This window comes from Dermacentor albipictus, chromosome 1 (assembly GCF_038994185.2).
Source record: "Dermacentor albipictus isolate Rhodes 1998 colony chromosome 1, USDA_Dalb.pri_finalv2, whole genome shotgun sequence".
In the NCBI taxonomy this organism is placed as follows: Eukaryota; Metazoa; Arthropoda; class Arachnida; order Ixodida; family Ixodidae; genus Dermacentor; species Dermacentor albipictus.
The window spans coordinates 390683233-390703961 of NC_091821.1; the positions used below are offsets into that span (position 1 = coordinate 390683233).

The 20729-nt window shown below is 45.6% G+C and overlaps 1 protein-coding gene and 1 long non-coding RNA gene across 4 annotated transcripts in view; one reads left to right on the forward strand and one right to left on the reverse strand.

Moving 5' to 3' along the window:
• LOC135914277 (uncharacterized) overlaps positions 1 to 20729 on the forward strand; it is a 241449-nt gene that overhangs the window by 203810 nt on the left and 16910 nt on the right. The gene's annotated exons all lie outside the window — the stretch shown is intronic.
• The window catches only part of LOC135914264 (solute carrier family 22 member 7-like), a 38956-nt gene that overhangs the window by 14415 nt on the left and 3812 nt on the right, over positions 1 to 20729 (reverse strand). The window contains exons 2-7 of one of the 2 annotated variants that reach the window (XM_070532032.1): positions 17668 to 17859; positions 17223 to 17576; positions 16335 to 16438; positions 13509 to 13663; positions 11051 to 11219; positions 9814 to 9943 (exon numbers count right to left, since the gene is read on the reverse strand). In XM_070532032.1, coding sequence (XP_070388133.1) covers positions 9814 to 9943; positions 11051 to 11219; positions 13509 to 13663; positions 16335 to 16438; positions 17223 to 17567 — 903 coding nt within the window. In that variant the 5' untranslated portion in view covers positions 17568 to 17576; positions 17668 to 17859. The remainder of the gene's footprint in view (positions 1 to 9813; positions 9944 to 11050; positions 11220 to 13508; positions 13664 to 16334; positions 16439 to 17222; positions 17577 to 17667; positions 17860 to 20729) is intronic. The other variant, XM_065447044.1, reaches the window with a different exon arrangement.

Consider the following 20729-nt stretch of genomic DNA (forward strand, 5'->3'; position numbering starts at 1 on the left):
TATTCCTTCGTCCTTGGCATAATGGAAACGAGTTCGCGCATCTTCTCTCGCGTACCCGCGCTGCGCGATGCGACACGCGCCAACTTTCTGTGGCAGTGAAAGGTAAGCTATGGAGGCAAAGCGTGCACGAGTGAGAGCTTTCCTGAAAATAGTCCCACGTTTAAACGCGAATCGCATTCCTTGGCTGCTTCAGCCATTTTGAGCCTATCTATCTATCTATCTATCTATCTATCTATCTATCTATCTATCTATCTATCTATCTATCTATCTATCTATCTATCTATCTATCTATCTATCTATCTATCTATCTATCTATCTATCTAGCTAGCTAGCTAGCTAGCTAGCTAGCCTCTTAGGCCGACCCAGTGGCGCAAGTTGTCTACCTTCTTAGGTCGCTAGGTATGTGCTCCTGGTCGTCATGTGTTGTGGTCTTTCCATTATCGTCATTCCAGTTTCCGGACATTTTACTTTCGTCCTTAAATCTTCACCACGCCTTCTGCCCCGACCCAGTGACCCAAGTGGTCTAATAGGTTTGGCCACTACGTTTGAGCTCCTAATAGGTATGCCGTCGTGCTCATTGCATCGCCGTCGTTCAAGCTTTGTCATCCGACGCTCGTCACGCCGGCGTCGTCACACCCCAGTCGTCATACATGTCCTGCGTTCGTTGACACTCCGTCGTAGTGATGCTGTCATGGTCGTTCAATCGTCGTCATTCCAGCTTGTTGATCTGATTCTCATCATTATGTCGTCGTACTCCGACTCCGACCCAATGGTCGATGTTGTCTAATAGCTTGGCGCGATAGGTGTGTGTCAGGTGTCGTGTTGCCGTCGTGGTCGTTGCATCATCACGCCACCTTTGACATCGGACTGATGTCGCTCCGTCGTCATCGTCCATCGTCGTCACGCAGGCGTCCTCGTGCGTTATTCGTCGCACTGTCGTTTTATCATTGGCATCGTTTCAGTTACGTCATCCCACTGTCTTGACGCCGCCGTCGACATACCACCTTCGTCGTTTGAACGATGCGACTCTTTCTTCGTCATAGTACTGTAATCATACTGTGATCATTCAATCGTGATTATGCCACCCTTGTCGGGCCGTCATCGTCAGACAGTCACTATCAGACCTCTACTGATAATGCCTCCGTAGTCGTGCCATCCACGTCACTACAGCTTCCTCACACGATTGCCATCATGCCCTTGTCGCCATAAAGGCTTCGCGATACTGTCGTCGTCCCGTCATTGTCGTCACACACTCATCGACATCCCACTGTTCTCATGCCACTGTCATGCCATCGTCGAAGTTGCCGCTTCCCGGCAACTGCATCTTCATCATCGTCATCAACAACCTGGTTACGCCCACTGCAGGGCAAAGGCCTCTGCCATATTTCTCCTACTACCCCGGTCATGTACTAATTGTGGCCATGTTAGCCCTACAAACTTCTTTATCTCATCCGCCCACCTAACTCTCTGCCACCCCCTCCTACGCTTCCCTTCCATTGGAATCCAGTCCGTAACCCATAATGACCATCGGTTATCTTACCTCCTCATTACATGTCCTGCCCATGCCCATTTCATTTTCTTGATTTCAACTAAGATGTCATTAACTCGCGTTTGTTTCCTCACCCAACCTGCTCGTTTCTTATCCCTTAACATTACACCCATCATTCCTCGTTCCATAGCTCGTTGCGTCATCCTCAATTTAAGTAGAACCCTTTTCGTAAGCCTCCAGGTTTCTGCCCCGTAAGTGAGTACCGGTAAGACACAGCTGTTATACACTTTTCTCTTGAGGGATGTAGCGTTCCTAACTAGAACGGCAACAGAAATGACATTATCTAAGTGAGACGGGTGTCGTCCGCCATTTTATTCCAACTTCTTTCTTTTCACTTCTCCCCTAGCACCTTCCTTCGTCTTCTTTCATGCGTCCAGCGCAGACCGCTTCACTCTTCCGGATTTCTTTTAATTACACCTCCTGGGGTAATACTTGAATACGTTTCCAATAGCGGCGCACTCCGTTTGGCCCGAGGCTCCGGCGTACCAGACATTCTTCAATATTCCATGCTGGCATGCAGTCTTAATAACTTGAAATTGTCCGCAATATTTTGAATTTGAGGGCACAGCTCCTTTCCTTACAAGGACATAGTCTCCAGGCTGTATGTCCGGTATCTCGCTACTGTGCCTTTTATCAAAGTTTCGCTTCATGCGGCGCTTGTAGATCTCCTGTTCTTTGACAGTTTTTCTTACTTCCGCAAGTTCGAGGTTCTCTAGGAGACCTAGCTCACGATCTGCAGGAAGTATGGGCGCTGTACCTGAAGTTACAAAATGAGGGCTGCAGCCTAAACTCGTGGTGTATGATCTGTTGTGATGCTTCACAGCGGCCTCGAGACAGCACTTCCAGCCACCGGCAAAGTCTGGATACATCTTCAGATACTGTTTGATGTCTCGTATGGCACGTTCCGCTAGGCCGTTTGCTGCCGGGTGGTATGGAGAAGAATACTTTATCATGATGTCGTGCTCCTGGGCCCACTTTGATAATTTGGCACTCCGAAAAGCCGGCCCGTTGTCGCAGACGAGCGTCTTTGTGTGTTTAAAACACTCAGCTTTGAGGAGGTCTATTACGCTGTTTGCGTCTTCTTTGCCAGCTTTAGCCGCAATCGTCCGTGTGCACTCATCTATGGAGAGCAAGAAAGCTTGCGTTCGCTTGACTCCTTCCCCCTTCTTTTTGAGCTCCGCGAAGTCCAAATGAATTACTTCGAACGGGATGCTTGAATATTCAGGGTTTGTCATAACGTCTGTCGATTGCTTGAATTTAACTTTGTTCACCTGGCAGAGGTGGCATGTGCGGATGTAATGGCTGATGTCGTTTTTCATGCCCGGCCATGTGAATCTCATGAGCAATTTCTTATAAGTGCGCCAGAAGCCATCATGTCCACCCGATTCAGGGGTGTCGTGGTATAGATGAAGAATCCTTGGAATCATAGTTGGTGGTACGTGATACCTTCCATTGATAAACTGGAGCTCTTCTGTACCTTCCCATAGCTTAATATGATTGATTGTATCTGGATTATTGCCTGATTCCTGTACAAGTAATCTTGATAGTGCGTCAGCGTCAGTGAGGAGTGGGCCAGGACGGTGCGAAATTACGAAATCAAATTGTTGCAGATAGTTCACCCATCTAGCAATGCGGCCTCTTGGCTGGGCCATGCTCAGAAGTTGAGTCAATGCTTGATGGTCCGTGAAAAGTATGAATTTGGCACCTTCCAGGTAAGTACGAAAGTACTGCACAGCTTTTAAGACGGCCAGAGCTTCCTTTTCTGTGGTACAGTAATTGATTTCGGCGGGTTTCAGAGTATAGCTGTAGTACCCCACGACGTAGTGTTTGGTTTGATCAGCTTGTTTGGATGGCTTCTGGTATAGAACTGCACCGGTAGCATAATGTGATGCGTCCGTGTTCAGCACGAAAGGCAAGGAAAAATCCGGTATTCGCAAGATGGGGTCCGACGATATTAGTTTTACAAGCTCACGATAGACAGCTTCGCACTTCTCGTCCCAATGAAAAGGCACGTCTTTCTGAGTTAAACGTGTGAGGCACCTTGTTCTCAGTGCGTAGTCTTTGATAAACGCCCGGAAGTGTCCTGCAAGGCCAAGAAAAACGCGCAGGGAGTGCACATCATAAGGCTTTACCAGCTTGGAGATTCTCTCTACCGATTCTTGCTTGGTGCTTTTAGTCTGTCCATCAAACACCCTGCCAAGAAATACTACGGTATCTTGAAAGAACGCACTTTTCTTGAAGTTGACTTTGAGTTGGGCAAGACTGAGGGCATGAAGAACTTTTGAAAGATGACTACGGTGTTCGTCCTTTGTCTTTGAGTAGATGATGATGTCGTCGATGTACACATTGCAAAATGTGCCCAGGTAAGGTTTCAGAATGTCCGTCATAATCTTCTGAAACCACGCAGGGGAGTTTTTCCAACCAAATGGTAGGCGGTTGTACTCAAACAAGTCAAATGGGGTTATGAACGCGGTGTACTTCTTCGTTTCTTCACTTAGTGGAATCTGCCAAAAGCCCTTGCAGAGATCTATTCGTGAAAACCAATGGCAACCACCGGTTTCGTCAATGATGTCGTCGATTCTCGGCATTGGATAAGGTATCAATTCAGTTTGACGATTGAGAGCCCGGTAGTCTGTGCAGAGGCGGAATGTCCCGTCTTCTTTAGGTGCAATAGTGATAGGAGAAGCAAATGGGGATACAGAAGGTCGGATGATACCTGCGTCTAACATTTCTTGCAACTCCTTTTTCAGCCACACCTTTTTATCTCTGGACATATTATAGGGGGTTCTACGAACCACTGTTTTATCTGCGAGCTCGAAAGGAACGACATAGGATTTCATTGCTGGAGGGTAGCTTCCTATGCATATAAGCTCTGGGTACTTAGTCTTGATGTCTTCGTGGTGAAAAATTAGCCTTGATACACTAGGATCTTCACCAGGGTCTTCTGTTCTTATCGTGTCTTCGGCCATTACCTTGTCATCCCAATAGAGGTTCATCTTAAGTTTTTTCATGTCTGGACGGGACAAAAGAAAATCGTAGGTGACATTGGGAATGGCCAATACGTCACTGGTAATAGCATTTCCTTGAAATTCAATAGCCAGGGTTACCCATTCGCTATGCATGGTCACTGACCCATCGTAGGCTTGGACACGCAATGTTCTACCAGCGTGCAGACGACTGGCATCCACTCGAGTCTTGTTGATAAAAGATACCGAAGCTCCACTGTCAACGAGAGCCTTCACTTCAATGCCATCTACCTTAATGGGGGCGTACAATAAGCTTGACGACACCAAATATACTGTCTCACTGAAGCTCTTTTTCTGGGGCTTGTGATGCACGGTAGACAGATTATGTGGAAGTAGGTTGCCGTGAACTGCGGTAATTGGTTCTTCACCATCCTCACAGTCATGATTTACGCTTCCCAGAGATTTGTTTATGAAGCTGTGTTCACATTCAGTTGACGGCAATGACTCTAGATTGGAATCAAGTTGCTCTGTTCTACCATCTGGCTGTCTTCTCGATGTAATTCTTGGCACTGAGGTCTGTAGAAAGTTCAGAAGGTCATCAAACGTTCTTGGACCTTTGAGCTGGACATGACTACGGATCTCGATACACAACCCTTGCGTTATCAAAGCTACAACAGCAGAAGACGACAGCTTCGGTTCTGCAGAATACAACAGGCGACGCTTCTCAAGACAGTACTCAAGCAGAGAGCCACCTGTATAACTTAACCGCAGTGCCGCATCCCATCTTTCTACTGCGTTGCCTTCGAAAGCCCCTAAAAAGTTGCTTTTCCACAGTTCCCAACATGTTGTTCCATAATCCATGAGTTGCACGTCATACCATTTTCTGGCTATACCGCCCAAATAGCGGCGCATATGCAAAATCTTTGTGTCGTCGGAGTGCCACAGATTCTTGTCACAGGCGTACTCGAAAAAACACAGCCAGTAGTGTGCATTTTGCGATTTTCCTTCAAAAACATCTGGTTCAACAATACTTCGTGCTGACTGCTCTCGACTAAGCGCTTGGACGAAAGTTCTCATTATTTCGATCTGTTGTATAATGTTCCTTTGCAGTTCCATAACACTCAAGTCTAGGCTCACCTTCCCGGCAGGCGTTTCCTCTTTGAGGGTGCCACGTCGTATGGGTTCCAGAACGAGTTCGCTCAGTGTCCGCAGTTGTAGATTCACTGTCACCGATCCTGTTTGCACGAGGGCTTGGCGGCTGATTGCAGCTTGTTGCAGCACCACGTTGATCAGCGCGGTAGAACTAACTTCAAGAGGAAGGTCCGTCGCTGGCTCACCGTGCACTTGGTATCGGGTGAACACAACAGACTCTGATGACGCCTGGTCGACGAAAAACGTCACCCGCATCGCTGGTCTTCGAAAACTGTCGGCTGCGCCAAAATGTAGCGTTCCTAACTAGAACGGCAACAGAAATGACATTATCTAAGTGAGACGGGTGTCGTCCGCCATTTTATTCCAACTTCTTTCTTTTCACTTCTCCCCTAGCACCTTCCTTCGTCTTCTTTCATGCGTCCAGCGCAGACCGCTTCAAGGGATAATGTCAACCTGCTGTTCATGATCTGAAAATGCCTGCTGAACGCACCCCAGCCCATTCTTATTCTTCTGACTACTTCAGTCTCATGATCCGGATCCGCGGTTACTACCTGTCCTAAGTAGATGTATTCCCTTACCTCTTCCAGTGCCTCGCTACCTGTTCTTTTCCCGAGACTGTTAAACATCAATTTTCTGCAGATTAATTTTTAGACCCACCCTTCTGCTTTGTCTCTCCAGGTCAGTGTGCATGCATTGCGATTGGTCCCCTGAGTTACTAAGCAAGGCAATATCATCAGCGAATCGCAAGTTACTTAGGTATTCTCCATTAACTCTTATCCCCAATTCTTCCAAATCCAGGTCTCTAAATACCTCCTCTAAACACGCTCTGAATAGCATTGGAGAGATCGTATCTCCCTGTCTGACGCCTTTCTGTATTGGGATTTTGTTGTTTTCTTTATGGAGGACTACGGTGGCTGTGGAGCCACTATAAATATATTTCAGTATTTTTACATACGGCTTGTCTACACCCTGATTCCGTAATGCCTCCATGACTGCTGAGGTTTCAATTGAATCAAACGCTTTCTCGTAATCAATGAAAGCTATATATACTGGTTGGTTATATTCCGCACATTTCTCTATCACCTGATTGATAGTGTGAATATGGTCTATTGTTGAGTAGCCTTTACCGAATCCTGCCTGGTCCTTTGCTTGACAGAAGTCTAAGGTGTTCCTTATTGTATTTGCGATTACCTTAGTAAATAGTTTGTAGGCAACGGACAGTAAGCTGATCGGTCTATAATTTTTCAAGTTTTTGGCGTCGCCTTTCTTATGTATTAGGATTATGTTAGCGTTCTTCCAAGATTCCGGTACGCTCGAAGTCATGAGGCATTGCGTATACAGCGTGTCCAGTTTTCCTAGGACAATCTGCCCACCATCCTTCAACAAATCTGCTGTTACCTGATCCTCCCCAACTGCTTTCCCCCTTTGCATAGCTCCCAAGGCTTTCTTTATTTCTTCCGGCGTTTCTTGTGCGATTTCAGATTCCTCTTGACTATTCTCTCTTCCATTATCGTCGTGGGTGCCACTGGTAGTGTATAAATCTCTATAGGACTCCTCAGCCACTTGAACCATCTCATCCATATTAGCAATGATATTGCCAGCTCTGTCTCTTAACACATCTGATTCTTGCATATTCCTAGTTTCTTCTCTACTGCTTTTAGGCTTCCTCCGTTCCTGAGAGCATGTTCAATGCTATCCATATTATACCTCCTTATGTCAGCTGTCTTACGCTTGTTGATTAACTTGGGAAGCTCGGCCAGTTCTATTCTAGCTATAGGATTAGAGGCTTTCATACATTGGCGTTTCTTGATCAGATAATTCGTCTCCTGTGATAGCTTACTGGTATCCTGTCTATCGGAGTTACCACCGACTTCTATTGCACCCTCCTTAATGATGCCCAAAAGATTGTCGTTCATTGCTTCAACACTAAGGTCCTCATACTGAGTTAAAGCCGAATATCTGTTCTGCAGCTTGATCCGGAATTCGTTTATTTTCGCTCTTACCACTAACTCATTGATCGGCTTCTTATCTACCGGTTTCTTCCGTTCCCTCCTCAAGTCTAGGCCGCTTCTACTTATTACCATGCTATGGTCACTGTAGCGCACCTTGCCGAGCACGTCCACATCTTGCATGATGCCAGGGTTAGCAGAGAGTATAAAGTCTACTTCATTTCTAGCCTCGCCATTCAGTCTCCTCCACGTCCACTTTCGGCTATCCCGCTTGCGGAAGAAGGTATTCATTATCCGCATATTATTCTGTTCTACAAACTCTACTAATAACTCTCCCCTGCTATTCCTCGAGCCTATGGCATATTCCCCCACTGACTTGTCTCCAGCCTGCTTCTTGCCTACCCTGGCATTGAGTTCGCCCATCAGTATAGTGTATTTTGTTTTGACTTTACCCATCGCCGATTCCACGCAGCTTATTCAACTGCAGCTTATGCAACCGTAAACTTTACCGCGAAATCCTCGCGGCGAACTCTATGCGCGAAGGCGAGTTTTCTGGTTCTTTTCTTTCGTTTCCTCGCAAGGCCGGCGGTGCCGCTGTCGCGCATGCGCGGAGGCGACCGCCATCTGGTGGTCCTGTTAGGAACGCAGCGGGGCACGAGGCGCGCGCCTCCCGCTGTGGGTGATTAATTTTTGCCCACGGAATGACGAATGCACTGGGGGGTAGATGTATACAGCTTCACTCTAAAGAAGAAACGCATAAATGACCGGAAACAAAGAAAGGAAATAATCGTCGCGACTTTTCCTCTTTCTGAGTCTTCTGTCGTTCGTACTACAGTGAAAGCTCGTTAATTCGAACTTCATTAATTCGAATTTATGGATAATTCGAACTGTACGATTTGGTCCGGCCAAGCTCCACAGAAGTCTATGTATAAAAAAGTCCGTTAATTCGAACGCGAGAAGGTTCCCTCACGGATAATTCGAACTACGCTCGCATGGCACACGGCCAGAGAAATGCGCCTACGGCCTACACACAAGGCTGTGTTGCCTCCTTATTGGAGAGAACGGCGAGAGAAGGCAAAATCGGAAAAAATCTAACCGACGCGGGGTCAGCCAGAAGGCAGCGGCGGCTGCCGCCTCTCCGTTCTACGTAACCTCCGAGACTTCTTGCCCGTTGCGAATCTCGGAGGCTTTGCAAATCTTGTACAGCTGCTAATGTTGTGCGAAGATGGCACGGCAAGCGCCAAAACACAGCGAATCAAGTACGTCGCAGCTGCGTTTGCAATCAAGAACCAACGAATCAGGGCCTTCGCCACCTTCACATGTTCGGCGTCTTCGTCTCGGCAGTCTTCATCGGTTGTGTACCTCTGTTTTCAGCTTAGGAGGTATCGGCCGTCGCGACTCATTGTGGTGGTGTTAAGCCTCGGCTAACATTCGTTTCTGTGGACATCGGTGGTGTGGCACAGTCGGACCCAGAGCTTCGACTTGAAGATGGCGTGTGCCCGCAGCACATGCCATCACTTTCTGACACGCCAAATTTCTGACATTCCCTACTGCTTCCAAATCGCAGTGTACTGTTGCTCTCCTTCACTTTCGTTAGTTCGAACTTTCGTTAATTCGAACTGAAGCGGCTTCCCCATGCGGTTCGAATTAACGAGCTTTTACTGTATTTATCTTTTGGGTTTTGCGCGAGCAGTACAATTCAGAAAGGCTCTTAAGTTTCCTCGATTTTGTGAAGGCATGGAGAGACTTTATAGACGTGCTATGACCGCAGCTTTGTGCTGACCAAGGATTCTCATGCGCGGACGACGTCCGGGTGGTTTCTTCACACTGCGACTACATTTTCTATCACCAAGAGTAGCTTGTGCCTGGGTAGCCTTACGCCGATAGGCGGAAGCTTTGTCCCCGCGTATAAATTACTTTCGATTGAGTGAAAACACGCGCCTTTCTCAGAGCTTTAGCAAGATGTGCATTTGTAATTACTCGCTTAAATAACTTATAACTGGTCACACTCAAAAAACGCAGAAGCCATAGAGATGTTATGAACACGCCATAGGCAAGCCCTTTTCTTAATGTATTATTTTGTTAGTCCAGAATCACACAGTATCCATTTATAGTACAGTTTATCATGCAGTACAGTTTATCGAGAAATAAAAAAATTTCTGATTTTTTTCATGTTCTCTAACACTTCAGTACTCACAATTAGGAGTTCCAAAATTTGTTCTCTTGTGACTTTTCTTCTATTCCTTGATGCGAGGCGCTCGAGGGAATGGACCGCCTCGGCAACGCGACCAACTGACACAAGCCAGCTCGAAGACTCGGGAATCCAGCTGTGGTGCAACATTGACATCATATCAATTGCAGTATCTATGTTTCAGACCAAGGGCGTTACATTGAGACAAGTTCACTATACCTCGTCATAACGAAGTATGGTGCAACGAATGCGCATAATGGTAATTTGGCAGCCTTGTCACAACGCTCATGTTCCGCATTATGACAGCACATGATTTCCATTTGTGCTTTTAAGCGTGAAATGTTTGTGTATTGACGCTGCGTCACAAAATGGAGCGCAATTTGAATCCGCATTTGATGACCGACTGATAACACAAGTACGGCACTAGACAAGCAGATGCCTGGAAATTCACAAACATGGTGCAATAAGCCGTGCCTAAACATGTGAAGTTTAAGGGCAACAACAACCATATATATAGCACCGTTTCCTCTAAGGTCGCTGTTCGCACCAGCTTGTTGAGATTATTGTCATTCTCAGACTTGAAAAAGCAAAGAAATGTAGCATCTTAAATTTGGTACTGACAAGGATCTGACAATCTGAGGGACAGATTTGTGTTGAGAAGTTTCTCAGAACAGTAACAATAACACATGTACCTAGATGTTGGTAAATCTACTCGCGCATAACAACAAAGAACACACAATTGAGGAATATAGTCACACAAGGGTGTCAAGCATAACAATTAGTTGTTTATTAAAGAATATTGAAATATATACCAGTAGTTATCTTGCAAAACCAAAAAAGTTCAGTGTATCAGAATACCGAATAGAACAGCTAAGCAGTGCGCTAGATGTGTCTCCCAAGCGGTCAAGCCTGATACACTTCGTCTGGACATATGAAACAGCTGTCTGAACTTGTCCCGATGGGCATTGAACCCTAATGCGGCTAAATTTCCGCCCAGTCATCAGCCGTCGTATAAAATAGAAATATCAGTCAACCGTAACGGCACAAGGATCGCAAACTTCCTTCCTATGCAAATGTTTTGAGCACGTGTACGTACTGTACGCATGTACGCACCGTGTACGCACAAAAGATGTGTACGTTCAGCAAACTCTCTGTTGGGATTTTATGCCGCTTCTAGACTATTGAGAACATGTTCTTTAGCCCCTAAAGATCTTAGACTTGTTAATAAAAAAAAGGAACATACAATAGACAAAGCAGCAGCAGTACGTCGGAAATTGCTGCACCGTAGAGGAAGGCCCGCCAGTTCTGTGTCAGGTAGCCGTACCAGGGTACCGCGCAGCCAACCACTCCCCACGCGGTGGCCCACACAAAGGCCACCAGAGTCCTTCTCTGAGCTACTGTGTACTCCAACACTGCATCATACGCCACACAAATGAATCGTTGCTCAATACAGCAAGGCGAAATAATGAAAAAGAAAATGGAACATATCGTACTGGGCCCGTATTCACAAAGATCGCTTACTATATATGTTTTGGTAAGAAGAGATTCCGGCCAATCCTGATGCTAGCGAAGGAGGCCGGCCAATGCCAAAGAACACGTACGAACAAAAAGTCTTGTGAATTTCACCGCTTGTTACACGGAACACGGAAAACATGTTAAAGGTAAAACAGGTCAACGACACTCTCGGTCAGTTGGCTAGCCTATAGAGGGAGAGCGTATAGGAGAACAAGTTATGAAGGGAATACGGCAAGCAGTTAATTCACGGAGGAGCAGACACATCGTGTTTAGATACAGTTAGTCTGCATTAGATTATGTTGACCAAATATTTCAACACTGCTCTGCCACATTTCATGACAAATTAAAGTTAATGCCATGCTTCCGCGAACAGGATAGCAACAACATGGCAGTTCGTCACGAGGCCACCGTACCGATGCTTGTAAACGTTATCAGAAACAAATGCAAACATGAGACAGAAGTCACCAGGAGACCACGGCATGCTTTAGACGTTTGCAAAACATGCGCGCAACTGCAACTGACGGCGCTGTATCTATGATGCAGTAGATTTATGGTCAATCTTTGACGTCCGAAAGTAAAACATGCATATGAGAGATGCTGAAGCAATGGGCACCGAAATAATTTGAAATCGAATAATAATTACAGAATACTTGCAGCTGGATGCCAACAACAGCGACCGCGTTTTCCTGTACAGCTCTCGCTTTTGCATCTTTTTCTGCACGAATGTATACGTGTTCATTGCTGGCGCCCTTGTGCGTGCATACGTTACTTGCGAGATCATTCAATGCAGTCACCATATTAGAAGATCCAGTTTTCGTTTTGCCAGCCATACGCAACGTTTACGAGCATCGCCGTGTGTGTTCTGTCAGTTAGCATTTTCATTTTTTTTCTTTAAATGATTCACCAAGACTTCAAGTCGTAGCTTGTGTGTTACACTCGGCACCACCGAAAAAGCCAGTACCTAATGCTTCCATTGGGAACTTTTTATTTGATTTTTGGAGGGAGCGCTAATAGACATATATTATACCTACCACGTGCGTGCGTGAACCTATTTTGGTGCGGTAAGTAAACAGTCGTACAGAGATTGTTTCCTGCAAATTTCTCATTTTGCCTGGTCGAGCAACATTAGGTCTCGCACATTTTCTTTGCCCAAGACAGAACCGTTTGTAGATTGAAGCAACGAGCACGATAAACTTAAGACCCATGGTCATGGTAAATGAGTTATCTCCCTGTATGACGGCGGCACGCTACCGCCTGTCATACCCGTGGTCTGTCATACGTCTGTGACCGGAGCCATCAGTCTGCTACGTTTGTGCTGCTCATTATGATGCGGCAGATTAGTAGTACGGGGCATCCGAATGCTTCTACGTGCGTTTATTTTCTCTCCTGTGTATAGTGACTTGAGAATACATTTACAATACATTGGGCGTTGTGCGGTGAACACCACAAAGCGCAATGTATAATTTATGATACGCTGTTGTGTACCTCAATATGGTGACTTAAGCTAAACTTAACACAGTACACATGGTAGCGTTTTTGGCAAGCTTATGCGTGGTTTCACTTGGGGGAAGGTCAGTAAACCAACTAGGTAATGTCTAATTACTATGGTGAAATAAAATTTCACTGTTGTTTTTTTCATGCCCAGCACGGACAGAAATAAATTTGGCGAAGTTGTTCAACTTTTCCTTCGGGTGGAATGGTGCTTGTGCTTGGTGGGGCTAATTAATTAAGTAACACCGCTTATATTCATTAGAGTATTTGCTATTTCACCGCTTCGATAAACAGATAAATTGTTACAGAAGCTCAACAGTTTAAAGGTAGCTGTGTTAGAACGATATATTGGAGGCCTTGCACTCCAGCATGCATATATATATATATATGTATATATATATATATATATATATATATATATATATATATATATATATATATATATATATATATATATATATATATATATATATATATATATATATATGTAGGCATTAAAGCCAGCCGATGCAATTGAACTTGACACTCTCTCTTTGTTTCAATATGAGGTGTCCCTGCGTGTTCAATGCATTTTTCTCATAAGAGTCCGTAGCAGGTATACCGCCGTTTCTACTAAGCAGTTAAAGTAATGTCACATTCTACCTATAGTGACAGCTGCCATAAAAATAACAATTAGAGGGGCCTGCATGACTTACCCAGGACAAATATCGCACTATTAACGCTCAGTGAGCTCATGCCAGCAAAACATCGAAGCACTGCGAATCCCACAAGATCGCTGAAGAAGGTCCCAGCGATATTGGCACCAGTTCCGATAAGCGTCAATATCGCGGCAGTCTTCTTCCGTCCAATTCTGCACTGGAGCAAGAAAAATACACGTTAGGGAGAGCGCATTTCACCGAAAATATTAAAAAGTCACTGATCACGAAGTTTGTTACGAACGTGAACGCATGAAAAAAAGATCAACAAAAAAAACGCGGAGAGAGACAGACATCAAAATAGAAGAGAGTAAAGGAAGGGAGGTTAGCCAGACGCACGTGCGGTTTGCTGCCTAACACAAAAACGGAATGCTCCTTATAGTCATGCGTTGCTTTCCTGCTTTCTTTTCAGCTTTTACGCTCAGTTGTTATTTCTTCCGCCGTTTAGTGTCTATCTATCTATCTATCTATCTAGTGACATTGTTTGAACTAAAGCCCCTCCATACACGTTCCCGCCGACCAGGTTAAGTACCGCCAACCTGCCCTCCTCCTCCACGCTCCTATCCCACTCACCCCCTTAGCTTCCGGCGTCAAGCGGAACTTACGTAGCTGCAGCTTCCTGTTCAGAGTGGAAGTGACACTTTGTTTTTTAGCGTTGTTTACTTTCGCGCCACTGCAGAGGCTTTAATTGCACGAGCTGCGGTTGAAACTGTGAATGCGATTCCATCCAAGAACCACCGCCTACTGTAACCAGCGATCTGCTCGTGTTCGCTGCTTCGCGTCAACCTGCGACGGGTTGTGGCACGAGCAACTGCGTACAGTGGAATGTAGTGCCTGGGCGCTTGGAGACCACTGCCGTTTTTCGTGCATTTGGACAACAGCGACCGCGAACTACTACTTCAGCGGAATACAACAGCTTGTCCCCTTTGCATTCTTCTTATGGTGACTGCCACAGCTTTAAGCACGCGCGGACGTCTCACCATCGTCTAACAGCAGTCAAAGCGGAAATTCCTGCAGCGCAACTCCAGGAAGCGGAAACGCCGGAACCGGAATTTTTTAAATCGGAAATGCCGGAAGCGGAAATACCGGAACTGGATTTGGTGTGAGGGGAAAAGGCGGCGCACAACAAAGGTTGTCGCTACTTAAGAAAGCGGTGGTGGCACGTAGATCCAGGGGTTTTAGTTTGAGCTAGAAGCGTCCTTTATACAGGAACGTACATTTTTCGCTGAAACTCGTAAAAAAGATTTTGCACCTACGTTGTTGAGCACTTGCTCAAATTTCGCAGAAAGATCGCATTTGAAGGCCTACATTCTTCAATGTAACAACCCGTACGATTACTTGCGTGGTTTTTAAAAAAATCTGCGATGTTGCGCCATTGCCTGTTGGGAAGCTAGCTGCTGCGAAGGCAGGGCAAGCATGACTTTGTGTCGCCGCCTGTCGGCACCTGCGGCAAGCAGCCGTTCCAGGAGGGCTGCCGCGTGCTGCCCGCTCCCGTGGAGCGCGCAGCAACCCTCCCGGAACGACTGCTTTCCTCAGCTTCCAACAGATGGTGACACAAGCTCATGCTAACGGCTGCTAGTACTGTGTTTGCAGCGACTGCCATAGACAAAGGCACTCTCGCATTTTTATTTTTTTATAGTCAGGCAAGTAACTCTAACAAGTGTAAAAGTGAACGATTCTGCCCGCGGAATGCGACCTTTCTGTAAAATTTCACTAAGAACAGAACAGCGATAAGCGCAAGATATTTTTTATAAAATTTTCAGCTAAAAACGCAGGTTCCTATATGTTTAACTGTGAGTTTTTGTATTCGCTTTCCGTCCTAGCAACAATTCCAAAACACGGTTCAATATAAATGCATATTGCCGACGCTCACATGACAAAGAAAGCTGAACGTAACCATTAAAATGACCGTTTGTCGCTGCCATGACTTGCATAATATGCCCACTTCGCTCGTTCCTTGTTCCCACAAGATCATTTAAAACCTCCGCTGATTTTTAATCGGTACTCATTCGCCACGTATAATGTTTCAGAACAATCAGTCAGCGATGTAAGACAGGGGAGGCATTGCACTCGTGGGGTTGGTGACGACGAGCGACGCCGCTGACTTGGTCTGTCGACTTGCTATATGTTGCGTGTCAGTTCTCTGTATACTTTATGTTTCTGTGACAGCTTGGTGGAAGGCACGCGGTTCTCTGGCAACCTGAAGCGGACCAGTGAATATCTCGCGGGCCCAAAAAACCGTGCTGTCTGATGACTAGAACAGTTCCTCACTCGCCATTTCATCGGTAATGCTGCCGGAAAATAAACGTTATGTGGTTTTACGTGCCAAACATACTGCAGTAGCCAAACTACTATGGGAAATAACTGGTTTATTTTAAGTCTGAGTATATATTTACATATATGCTGCCTACAGAGTAGAAGCAGCAGTCAGTATGGTGAACCAATAGAGGAAGCAGGTCTGCACCTCTTCGTCTTCATCACTTTCATAAAGATGTCTGCCCACGCTTCAATTAGGCTGTATACATGCTGCTTTATACGTCGCGAAACTTTGTGCTCCGACGAGAAACCATACCGACGCGCTTGTTCTGTCAATGAAATTCTGAGCGATGAAGTACTTGCATTGCGCTCGTACCCATGTGACGGTGCGATGTAAAGGCGGTATTCAAACAGGAGGGCTTCAGTTGAAGGCTTTCCGTCTGAATAACCGCCTTCAATATGCTAGCTGACAGGAAGCTGACCTCTGAGATGCGTATTTATTCGACCAATAAATGCGCACGACGCAGCTACATTCGATAGCACCAGTCACTTGATACCTGAAGTACATACCTATCTGATAATGTTCCGCAGATCAAGTACCCGGCCATGGAACCAAGCCAAAATGCAGTGTGGACCGTGTACAACTGCCAGCTCTCTCCACAAAACCACTGGTTCTGCCAAGAATCGAAACAAAGAGCACGTCCAACTCACGCTTCTGAAATGAGGAAGTTTTTACATGCAGGCCGATCTAGCTGCTCAAAAGCAATATGGGCATTCTTCGTTTCTGATTTTACAAGCGTGTCTGGTAATATAGTTTAGCAGAAGACACATTCTAAACGTGTCTTATAAAGTATAGTATCATACTTTACTCTACATTACAAGTGGGACAAGCTGTTTGATCGTCTGTGAAACTTTTCATCAGGGTGCTGCAAGATCATCTGAAGTGATGGGAATTAGACACGCCATAGTTTTATTGTCACGAGCCACTAACCGCGATAACGTATGAAACAATTGAAACAATGAGCAGCTATAAGTCCAAGGCTGTGTACCTGCCGGAGAAAAACAACTATCTAGCTTTACAAAGCGAGTTAGGCAAAGGTTCACCAACTGGTATCTAGAAAAACCGATACTTGGGATGTTCTTTAGGATGAAAGTTTACAGTCAACACCTCACGTTTCGCTGTCTGTGGACTACCCACTTACGCAACTCACGACAAATATCCATGCATGTATCCAAGACAAACTAGATGCGAAGGACCCGTCACTTATTTTTTTCTGATTGGTTGGACGACGGCTCTCCAGGCGATGTGTAAAAACATCAGGTCCACGATAAATGCCCTGCGTGCTACAGCTCACGATTATTTCCGGCGGTAAGAAAGTTCTCGAGCGGCAGTTTTCTCAGACAGCACACGCTACACGTGTGAGCAAATAAATGTAATTTGTCATTTCTATTGCTTACCTCCATCGTTATCGTCTGGAAAAACTCGCTCCGGTCGTACTGCCATCCTTCAGGACAAGACTTGAGATATCCCTGAACAGTTGTTTCGTTGCGGTAAGCGTGTTCTGACGCAGAAAGTGCGCGGAGGTCAAGACACTTGCCCCTGGGTAGACGGCTTATCTCATCAACAGATGGTATGCTGCCATTCGGGAAGCACCATTGGCTGAACGGCGTCACCGTGATTAGGAAATGGCCGAACACGTACAAAGCTGTGTGGAAGCCGCTCAGCACCAGGAGTAGCAACATGGCGGTCTTGTTGAACAAGCCGAAGCCACCGGCCTTGACGAGGACTTGCTCAAAATCCATGCCTCAGATCTGAAAGTGCATTTAGTTTCCAATAACGTTCCTTTACCCTTGAAATCTACCTCTGGACAGCTGAAAACAAAGCAGATGAAGTATGGCTTACATTATTCCACTGTTTCATGCGTCACCAGCAATGCAAAACTGGTAGATTGTCTGGCAATACCATTATTCGCCGGTCGGTTCTGTGCAATCACATGGATGTGGTAAGCCTGTGGCAACGCGCATGAGATGACTTCTGTTTGTCACAAGGGGGTCAGGCAGGGCTACCGCCAGTGGTAGATCGAAGCCATTATCTCTGCAAAAAACTACTTTTAGGTATTCAGCCAACTTTAGGCGCGCCATGACTGGGTAGGCTTCATGTTTGACTCGAGTACCAATGACTGTCAGAAACTCAGTACTGGCAATACTGTTCAGGGGCATAGCCAGGGGGGGGGGGCGGTCTTATGGGGCTTCATCCATCCCCCCCTCCAAGAAATTTTTTCGTGCTACCATGCGCCGCTAACCAAAACAACCGCCGGCGCCAGAAATCATTCTAGATTTTGTCTTTTTCACGCTCGAAAAGGCATATCAGCGCCAACATTGCGAACTCGGGCTGGATTTCGTGGCAACGCTCATGCACCGGGAGTCACATAACGCAATGATCCCCATCCAGAGCACGAAGTTTCAAGGGCGTTTTGATAGCGAACGGGCTCGTCTAGGCATCTCGTGGAGGCCGCGGAATCTACGAATCGCATGGATTTCAATTCCGAAACTTTGTGAGTACAAAGTTCTCATAAACTTTTGATGCGAAAGGTGCATTGACGCTTCCAAAGTCGTGCTTTAGACTTTCAATTCCGGAACGTTGTGGGTTTAACGTTGCTATAAACATTTCACCCCAAAGTCGCATTGACTTTTCTGAAGTCGTACATCGTACCATACAGCGAGACAAAACAGATCAACACACTATCAGACAAGCTGACAAAGCACGCAGCGAGGTCCGATGAGACGAAGCGTTGTGTTGGTTGATTTGTGTCGTCATGTCACACAAAAGAATGTAAACATTTTTTTCACCTGCGCCAAAGCATCCATGTCAAGACACTAAAGCCAGCAAAGGTAACTACGTTCTCATTTATTTTTCTACTTCGACTTTTATTCGCGAGGACACATTAAGCCTCTTCAATTTTCTTGTTCTCGCTACTCGCGGGCTCGGTGGCATCGGTAAGCCAGCGATGGTGACTCAGTTTTGTGTGCGCAAGGAAGAACAACGGGGAGGAAGCGCGTCGCCTTCCCTTCGCGCGCGATACATCAGGGGGAGTGGAGGGAGGGGGCGTGGGCTTTAGCATTCTGGGATCTGTGAATCTGGAATCGCGCAACACGTTAATTTTGCTTGTTTGACGAATTATATAGAGTGACTTCTTCTTAGATCATCATCATCATCCTATTTTATGTCCGTTGCAGGACGAAGGCCTCTCCGTGAGTTCTCCAGTTACCCCTGTCGTGCCCCAACAGATTCCAACTAGCACCCACGAATTTCCTAATTTCATCCCCCCACCTAGTCTTCTACCGTCCTCGACTGCACTTCTCTGGCACCCATTCTATAACCTTAATGGTCCACCGGTTATCTAACCTACGCGTTACATGACCTACCCACATTCATTTTTTTCTCTTGATGTCAATTAGAACATAGGCTATACCCGTTTGCTCTCTGATCCAAACCGCTCTCTTGCTGTCTCTCAACGTTATGCCTAGAATTCGTTCCATCGCTCTTGGCGCGGTCCTTAACTTGTTCTCAAGCTTCTTTGTCAGTCTCCAAGTTTCTGTCCCATATGTCAGCACCGGTAAAATGCAGATTCTACTCGTTCCTTTTCAATGATAATGGTAAACTTCCATTCAGGAGCTGACAATGTTTGCCGTATGCGCTCTAAACCATTTTTATTCTTCCGTAAATTTCCTTGTCTTAATAAAGGTTCCCTGTGAGTAATTGACCTAGGTAAACGTACTCCTTCACGGACTCTAGACGCTGACTGGCCATCCTGAACTCTTGTTCCCTTGCCCGGCTATTCATCATTATCTTTGTCTGCTGCATATTAATATTTAACACCACTCTTACACTCTCTCTGTTAGGGTTCTCAATCGTTTGTTGTAACTCGTCTCCAGCGTTGCTGAACAGGACAATGTTATGCGCAAACCGAAGGTTGCTGAGATATTCGCCGTTAGTCCTTACTCCTAAGCCTTCGCAGTTTAATAGCTTGACTACTTCTTCCAGGCACGCAGTGAAGAACATTGGAGAGATTGTGCCTCCTTGTCTGACCCCTTTCTTTATAGATATCTTCCTACTTGTGGAGAATTAAGGTAGCTGTGGAATCTCTGTAGATATTATCGAATATATTTATCTAAGCGTACTGCTGTACTCCTTGGTTACGTAATGCCTCTATGACTGCTGGTATCTCTACTGAATCAAATGCCTTTTCGTAATCTATGAATGCCATATATAGAGGCTGGTTGTACTCTACGGATTTCTCGATTATCTGATTAATGACATGGATGTATCCATTGCAGAGTATCCCTTCCTAAAGCCAGTCTGTTCCCTTGGTTGACTAAAGTCCAGTGTTGCCCTTATTTTTTTGGAAGTTATCTTGGTGAATATTTTATATAATACTGGGAGTAAGATAATGAGCCTATAATTTTTCAGTTCTTTAACGTCTACATTATTGTGAATTAGTATAATGTCTGCATTCTTCCAGTTCTCTGGGTCCCTTGAAGTCGATAGACACTTTGTATAGAGAGCCGCCAGTTTTTCAACATTATGTTTCCTCCATCTTTGATTTATTCGACTGTTATTCCATCGTCTCCTGTCACTTTTTCCAGTTTCATGTATTGTAAGGCATTTCTAAAAAGATAGCTAGTAATGTATGGAGTTTCTACAACCCGTTCATTACTCCTTCGAATTGACTTATCGTGGCTCCTCTTGGTACTGTACAGGTCAGTATAGAATTCTTACGCAGGTTTTACTATACCTTCGGCATTGCAGATGATATTACCCTGCTTATCTTTCCGGGCATACGTCTTGGTTTCTCTTATGCCAAGTTTCTTTCTCACCGATTTCATGCTGCGTCAATTTTTTACAGCTTCCTCAGTCTTTCTCACGTTATAATTTCGAATATCCCTTATTTTCTCAATGGAGAT